The sequence below is a fragment of the Pteropus medius genome, unplaced genomic scaffold (assembly GCF_902729225.1).
Source record: "Pteropus medius unplaced genomic scaffold, Ma_sr-lr_union100, whole genome shotgun sequence".
Lineage (NCBI taxonomy): Eukaryota > Metazoa > Chordata > Mammalia > Chiroptera > Pteropodidae > Pteropus > Pteropus medius.
The window spans coordinates 20,099,211-20,107,760 of record NW_024351729.1 but is presented as its reverse complement, the minus strand read 5'-3'; the positions used below and the strand labels follow the sequence as shown (position 1 = coordinate 20,107,760).

Here is an 8,550-nt window from a genome sequence, read left to right as displayed (position 1 = left end):
CGGAAGTTTACAAAATATCAGAACAAGCTTGATGTTCTAATTATAATTCCATGCTGTATTCATTTTTTGCTGCTCTTCTACACTGGTTTACAATTTGCTGCTCTTCTACACTGGTTTACAATTTACGGCTTTAAATAGTTGTATTATTTTGTTTCAAAATTTAATTGGGCAAAGAGAATGGGAAGATTAATTGAATGTGTAAACTGGTAAAATACCAGAAATTTTTCAAGATTTTGTATAAATTGATGAAAATGTGAGCACTTTGCTGTAAAAAGAGGAAAAAGTATCAAGCATGTTCAAGATAAGATGTAAAGAAATTAGTGATCACACATAGCTAATAATTACTTTTAATTTCTAAATTAACCTCAAAATAAATGGATTCTACAGCTTTCAAACAATGAGTAAAGTAAGTTGAAAAATTAACAGAACAGTATGAGAGGTTTCAAAGCATTTCAGAAATAGTTGTGTTTCTGATATCACACTGTGTTCTATGATTGAAGACATGCCAACTTTTTTGCTGGTTTTTGATGGAAAGTCTCTGAGGTGCAAATAATTACCAATGCATCAGATCTGTTCAAGAAATTTTTAAATAAAAACCCAAAAAGACGGGCTTCCGAAAAAAAAATAATTTTTTTTCCACATAATGAGTTTATCTTCACTAAATTTTAGCAAGATCTGGACATCTACAGCAAGTAAATCTGAGTAAACTTACTTTGACTTTACAAGCTCTCAGCTAAATTATTTCAGTATCTAAAATGAAATTCAAAAGCAAAACTTTCATTTTTATACATATGAAAGATGTGTAAAAATTTTTAGCTTTTACATATATGACATTTGTAGATTTATAAGAGACTTTTAAAGATAAATTTCTGTTTCTGATATGGCAGAGCTCCTGATCACAACTTCTTTGCATGAACCAAATTAATGGGTGGACAAAGCAAATTATTTAGAAAGTCATTAAGAAGTTAAGGTAAAAGTCTGTATATGTAAAAATAAAATCCCAGTTTCTTTTCTCTATCATTAGGTCATTTGCTTCTATCACACAGCATTTTACTCTGGGAAAGATACAATATTTGAAAGCCACACATTCAGGAGAGAAAGAGAGAGAGAGAATGAGAGAGAGAGGAAAGTGAGGAAAAGAGGGGAAGAGGGAGGAGGAGGAGAGAGAGAGAGAGAGAGAGAGAGAGAGAGAGAGAGAATTTAAAATATGTGCAATACAAGCAGAAATCACCAAGTAATATTAGTTGCTTAGTGTGGAACATAATTCATATGTCCTAAGTCAATTTTACTACAATTTAGGACTTAAACTATAGCTTATGTGAATTGTTCATGTCATGGTTAGGCTGTTAGAATCTGGATTGTCAAAGTTTCAGCAGGAAATAGAATTCAAAGGATTTTTATGGTAAGAATTTGGTGAAGACACTGTTGAAGAGGTTTGGGTACAGCTGAGGGATGTTGAGCTTCAAGGACCAACAGGGGAAGAAGTTTTCTCTCCCAGGCTGCTGTCACCAAGTGGGGCCAGTGAGAGCTGGAGCCTCTGAGGACACCTTGACAGGAGCTTTTGCTCCAGAGCAGAGTTCCTCCCCACTTCTTTTTAGTTATCATCCCCGCCCCCAAGAAAAAATTATATCTAATTTAAGTCTTACCCAATGAGATAAACTAAAGAATGAGATTTTATCAGGTAGGGTTGAGTATCTTTTTTAACCACCACCTCTCCCACAAGAACCGACTTGCACCCCCTTGGGCTCAATATTGTCCCTTTTGAGAATGTGTGTTTACATGTTCCCGCGGGAGGCAGCTGCCACCAGCACTATGGCCTTGAAGCAGAAGCATGCTTCACAAAAAGCACCTTAACCTTTTTGCCTCTTGACCTCCAGCAGCAAAGGAGCCTGCTGTACAGTTCAAAGGGTCAGCCCCGGGGCAGAGCAAAGCAGTGAAGGGCAGAACATGAAACCAAAGTAACCACCGGCATTTTTTCCCCCAAAATTTCTTATAATGTATATAGGGCAAAATCTCTTTAGGGGAAGCCTTGCATGTCTTGGTGAAGAATAAGAATTTTGTGTTAGGGGGACCTTGATTTAAATTCCAGCTTTGTCCCTCTCTTACTGCATTAGCTTAAGAACCATCTTTAAAGTCTCTGACCCTCTCTGAGAGTAAATGGGGCTATTAATATCTATTTCTGGCAGTTGCTTTGAAAATAAACTAAAATAACATACGCAGAGTACTTAGTAATGTGCTTGGCTGGATAAATAATCACTAAATGTGAATGTGAGAGCACTTATCTACTGCCTTTCTATCCTTTCATTCATAAGTGCCAAGTTCTTACCCAAAGGTGCATTTTGTCCAGTGCTGGGCATACAGACGAAACAAGACAGACACTCTGTCCATCAAGCTTGCCGTCTCGTGGAGTCAGAGGTAAAAATTTTCTGCATCTGATTCAAAATGCCAAAATACAATCAGACTGTTTGAAGGACACTGGTCCACAAAAGAATTGCCCTGGACACAACAGGCGAAACTTGGTAGCATGTCAGTTATTAAGGTTGTATATGACATCTTCTGAATAAATTAGGCTCATGTAGGAGAAGTCATCCACAAAATCTTTTAGCCAATTGCTTTGCCCATACCTTTATTCCAAAGGGAGACTGCTAAGTGACATCACAATTTCTATAAAGCTGGTGATTCAGAAAACTACATTCTAGTTGGTATTCTAAGCCTTGTACCCTCATTTGTAAGAGTGAGAAGATGACAGTATTTACCTCGGAGGGCTGTCGATAGTTGAATAAAAAATAAATAAATGCATATAACACACTTAGTACCAGGTCTGGCTCAGAGCAGGTATTTAATAAGATCTAGCTATCTAAATGTATTTTTCTTTAAGTAGCAAAATCTTTATAACCTTGTACATGCGCCTCAGTTTGCCTTAGTTTTTCATGTTTAAAATAAAATGATTTCATTTATTTAATTAATTAATTAATTTATTTATTTACTTTTATTATTTTTTTTAATGCCTACAGAACCTGGTATTCCTAGGTGGTCTCCTAGGGCCCGACCCTGCTTAGCTGTCGAGTTCAGACGAGATCAGGCACGTACAGGGTGGCAGGCCATAGACTAAAATGAAATGATTTTAAATGTCCATTCCATCTCAGTAAAATTTTCATAGCTAATAAGAATATATCAATTTATCTAGAAAATGGTTCAGCAGGAATTTAATGATAATTATATTTATGCTTTTATTTTTATTATTCAGTTGAACTTGTTTTTGATTTATTATAACTAATTAATCAATAGAGTTAACAGTCACAGTAGTATTTTGTCAATATAAATTTTATTTAAGAGATAGGGTATAAAAATTTACTTAAGAGATAATGTTTATTGTATTTTTAAGTTTGACACAACCTTATGATTAGTTGTATATGAGATACTGAACATATATAAATGCAAAAAAAGATAGAAAATAATTTAAGTACTAAAAATCTATTAAGTTTTTAAAAAATTTTCAGCCTTTCAGAACAAACCTTTAAAGCCACCAACATAAATTCAAGCAAAATTGGAAAACAGAGCAGCAACACTCAAAAAATTAAAATTTTCCAAGAAACCGCTACTTATCTCAGAAAGCTGAAATGTTCTATAACAGTTTTGGTTAAGTGTTCCAGCTACTCAGTAGTTAGTTCCTTAATTTTACTGGATGAATTAGAAGCCTTTGCAAAGACTTCTGAGAGTTATTATTATCCCTCCAGTGAGAAAAAGAGTCCTCCTCTTAAGAAACAAAAGGCATAGATTAAGGCTTTTAAAAGTGCTGATTAAATAATAAAGTAACTTAAAATATAAACAAAATGCTTATTAAGTGAAAACTGGCTGGCTTTCAAGGCATAATTTAAAGCCCTTATCAAGTATTCTCTCCCTGGTGGCAGGCACCCTGTCAGCTCCAGACATACTGCTCAGACGTGCTGCCCATGAGGGTTGCCCATGGAGCCTTTTATTTTCCATTCTCACACCTATGCTTAACGATTAGCAGTTTTGCAAGCTTGGCTGTTTTTAAGGGAGGAAGATGAGAAAGAATTCTTGTCAAAAAAAAAAAATTAAGATAAGTTAGAAACTACTGTAATTTATCTCCATCTAACCTATAGGAAACCATGAAATAGAAAAAAGATACTCCAGGCTCTCAAGGCAGAAAGTCCCAAAGGTCACCCAGGCATTGGCTGCCTCTCTAATAGAACTGAAAGAGATTAAGAACAAGATAAAAAGCAAAGGTTTTCAGGAAAAACAGGCTACCTGCATCTAAATGTAATCCAATGGCGTCAAGAAGCTATTTCTTATCAGCGATAAGATTTTTTTTTTTCCAATAGGCAAGGGATTTGGCCAGGACAAGTATTGCCTGTAATGTGTTTATTATCCTAAAAAGAATCCAATTTTTTTTTTTTAACATGGAGATGATTGCCTTTTAAAACTTATCCCTTAAATTGTTTTAATTTCAGTCCTTTAAAAATGGCTAGATGTGATAAATTATTTCTGTGCATAACCAAAATCTTTTACTCAAATGAACTCAATTCGATTCAGATTTCCATAATTGCTCACGCTCCTCTCTAACCTTCTCTAGTAATAAAACATCCAAATAACGTTCCCCCACCCTCACAGATATACGTGCTCCTTTTTGTTACTGAAAATTTAAGTTGACTTAAGTTCTGGAAAAATCCTATCACCATGGCAATTTCAAGAAGAAACAACGCATAGTCCTAACTGAAGATTTGTTCTGTCTCTATCGCATACGTGCCATCACAGAGATGCTAGGTTTTGTAAGGAATTGCTGATGTAGAAGAATTCACTACTGTATTAAAGGTGAACTTCTTAGAAAAATGAAGGAATTAGGATACCTCGTGTGTGCTACTGCCACCCGAGAGTGTGTTCTTGACACAAATTTAGGAGATAGTATAAGTAAATGAGAATAAAGAAATACTATTTTTTAATCAAATATTTAAAAACAACTTTTTCGCGGTACAATTTACATACCATAAACTTCGTCCACTTTAAGTGTGCAACTCAATGATTTTTAGTAACTTTACCAACTTGTGCAGCCACCACCACAATCTAGTTTTAGAACATTTATTTCCATTACCCCAGTAAGATTCCTTGGGCCCATTTATAATTAATTCCTGTTCCTAGCCCGAGCCCTAGCCCCAGGCATCCACGAATCTATCTGTCTCTTTTGTCATATTTTCCTCTCCAAACAGAGATAAGACAAAGAAATCCAAGGATCTCTCATAAAAGTAGAAAGATGTTTACTGAAGAACCTCCCCTATCAAAATGGTCTTTAGGATTTTAAAGGGAATCTTGGACACTAGGAAAGTCAGTTGAGTTAGAAGGAAGTCAGTGTAGTGTCTAAGATTTAATTATCTCTTTAGTTAAAGACAATAGACTTACGTAGTTACAAGGGATTTTGATAATGAAAAAACACTGTCAAAAGTTTTGTATATCTTAACTAAGAAAACGTCTCTATCTTCAAAGTTAAAAAAAAAAAAGCAACTTTCAAGTGAGAGTAAACTCCCAAGCATTCCTATAAAGTTCAGTTAAATTTTTTTAAATCTTTGCTTATGAGACATCAGAGAGACACCATTTCCTTGAACAAATTATATTTCAATGGGTTGATATAGAAAAGTTTTTCTGAAATATAAGGTGGTTTTTCTTCTTCCAAGTTCTCAAATTTATATTATTCTAATGTATTTTGAGTGCAGTAAATATATCAAACTATCATGGTTTTGGTTGACAAAATACTTTTCAAACCTCTTACTTCCTTCCTTCAGAATCTGTGTTTTAAAAAAGCTTTAGCCTCAGGTCTATCTTGCTTACATCCTGATTTCCAGGTATCCTTACCACTGGCAGGAACACCCAGCTTCCCAGAAATTTACTAAGAATTTACAAGAGGTCCTTTTATATTTGAAAGAGAAAACTGTTCTGTCAAGTAATGATGAGAAATTAAAAAAAAAAAACAACAAAACCTCTAACCTAGATGGTACTCTAAATTTGGGGAAATCCGTAGCACTCTTTCAACTTGAAATGTTGGTCACAAAAACTTAAGAAGTTATTTTACACTACTTGTAGGAAACTGGTATTTGCTGGTTTTTTGCTTGTTTGTTTGTTTTTTAATTTCCCTGCATTAATAAAAACAAATGTTAGTTTTCTGTCCTTGATGTAAGGGGCATTTTTATAGACCATAGGGTTTGAATTACCCCATAGCAGTTACTGAAGGTGTATCTTTTGGAGCAAACAAGTACTTGAAGTAAACATATTCTGCTAGTAGCTTTCATAGGTTCTCAAAGCAAACAAGAAGTCTGCACTACTGACATAACTAGGAGGCAAAGATTTGAGTTTAGGTTTCTTAAAAGTTACTGAAGAAGACTGTGGACTACTCTTTTTGAAGAACTTTAAAGCAAGTGTGACTCGTCAGTCTCAAAAAGGACTATTATGATGAGTTGCTATATGCTAGAGACTTCAGATTCCGTTTCCATCCACTTGCCCCCTCCCCCCGAGTTTACAACGGAGACAGAGGAAAATGGAAACTTTCCACATTCTTGCAGTAAATAATAACTGAAATATATATATATATATATATATATATATATATATATATATATATATATATATATATAATCTGGCGGCGGGACTGGGGGGTGGGAATTCCGCGATGTAACTGATGTCTACAAAAAGAAAATGACAAATAATAGCAAGAAAGGGGCTGTAGGAAAGGCAAGTCTGTAAATGGTCTTTTCTTAGCTTTCTCCACAGCTAGTTCATTTCCCAGTTTTCAGGTCGACCATGACTGACTGCACTTTCGGTGGAAACAGGCATCTCATCAGCAGGAAAGGAAGACTTTATAGCATTTTTTTTTTTTAAGCAAACTGCTTTATTCTTTCTAAAGAAACATCGTTCTCTGAATTCCTCCAGATCCGCCAAGCGCCGGGCGGAATTCCCGGTACTTAGTAGAAGCTCATTAAAGGATCGTTTCCCCCCTGCGCTCCCCAGCTAGCACTTCCTCAGAACTGGACAGGTACAGCGTTTGCAAGGGAGCAAGTCTTGAACAGGAAGCTATGAAGGCAAATAAACTGAGTCCCAAGTCGTTGCACATTAGACCAAAGAAAGGGAACAGGAGAAAAGCCAGCCGCGCCCTGGGACTGCAGAGTCTACATTCCTACAGCTGCAAGGTGGTGGCTACTTTATGGTTTTTTTTCCTCCCCCCGAAATACACTCCAGTGAGCAGAGATTTTTTCTAGATATGATGAAATGTCCTCTAACTCCTCGACCCCCGCACCCCATCACAATAAGAAAAGGGAACCGGGGTGGCTGGGGGGGAGGGACGAGGAGGGAGGAGGTCTTGCAAACCCTTCGTTTTACACAACTCCAGCCCCTTCCTTTCCTCCCAGTCTCCCTTTTCCAGCCGCTTCCCATCCATCCCCTCAGCCCCCAAAAGTTGGACGACCGCAAAGGAAACCGAAAAAAAAGTTCTCTACTCCCGACCCTGGCGGGCGATCAGCATCTCTTTTGTTCGCGGTGAACCCACAGTCCCCTGACGTCACTCGGAGCCGTAGCCAATCCGCGCGGTCGGCGGCGGCGGCGGCAGGAGGAGGCGGGGGGAGTCCAGCGGGTCCCTCCTCCCGTACGCCTGGGCCTCGCGGGGGGCGGGAGGGGACCGTCCCATATAAACCCCAGCTGTCCGGGCTCCGCCGTCCGCACCGGCAGTGCTGTACAGGGGGTGGAGAGGGGACCCCTGACGCGTGCCAGGACCCGCAGCCACAACTTCTCTTTCGTCCTCTCCTTCCCCTCCGTCCCTCTACCCGTCCCTTTCCCCATCCCCTGACCCTTACCTTCTTTGAAGCGTCCACCCCTCAGGAGGCACTGGAAGAGACTTTTCCCGCAGGCTGCGAAAGGAACTAAACTTGGTGGCAACTTGCCTTTTGGTGAGGGCGTCTCTCCCCGCACCGTCTCAAGATGCTCAGGGGTCCGGGGCCCGGGCTGCTGCTGCTGGCCGTCCTGTCCCTGGGGATAGCTGTGTCCTCCACTCGAGCCTGGAGGAGCAAGAGGCAGGCTCAGCAAATCGTTCAGCCTCAGGTGCCGGTGGCTGTCAGCCAAAACAAGCGTGAGTATTGACCGCGAGCTGAAGCAAGCTGTCGCAGGGATGGGACCATAAAGCCAACCAAAGTTGTAGCTGAAGTTTAGCGCGCCTGCGTGCGTGGAGCGTTTGCACGCCTTAACGAGGGAAACCGGCTATGGACACAAAAGGCTCTTGGTTTGAGCAGGCTGAGGGCCTAAGATAAGTTAATACATTGGAGGACAGGGGCTCTGCAATGTCCTGCTGCTCTCTTATCAACTCAACACTGCCAGGTCGTCCTCCTGTGAATGCATCAAACTTACCTTTAAAGAGAAAATAACGTAGCCTTTAAATTTTCGTTTGGGCTTAGTGTGGTCCTGCTTATTTTCTGTGTTACTAAATAACTGGTTAAATATTTTCAGAATGGGGGTAGGAAGAAGGTAGCTACATAGCTATGTTGTTCCTAACCA

At 38.8% G+C, this 8,550-nt stretch overlaps 1 protein-coding gene across 1 annotated transcript in view; it reads left to right on the top strand.

The window, feature by feature from the left end:
• The first annotated feature begins 7,708 nt into the window (after window positions 1-7,708).
• The window catches only part of FN1 (fibronectin 1), a 65,087-nt gene continuing 64,245 nt past the window's right edge, over window positions 7,709-8,550 (top strand). Inside the window, 1 exon segment of the mRNA XM_039844713.1 lies at window positions 7,709-8,128. Within this exon segment, the coding sequence (XP_039700647.1) occupies window positions 7,981-8,128 (148 nt within the window). The 5' untranslated portion in view covers window positions 7,709-7,980.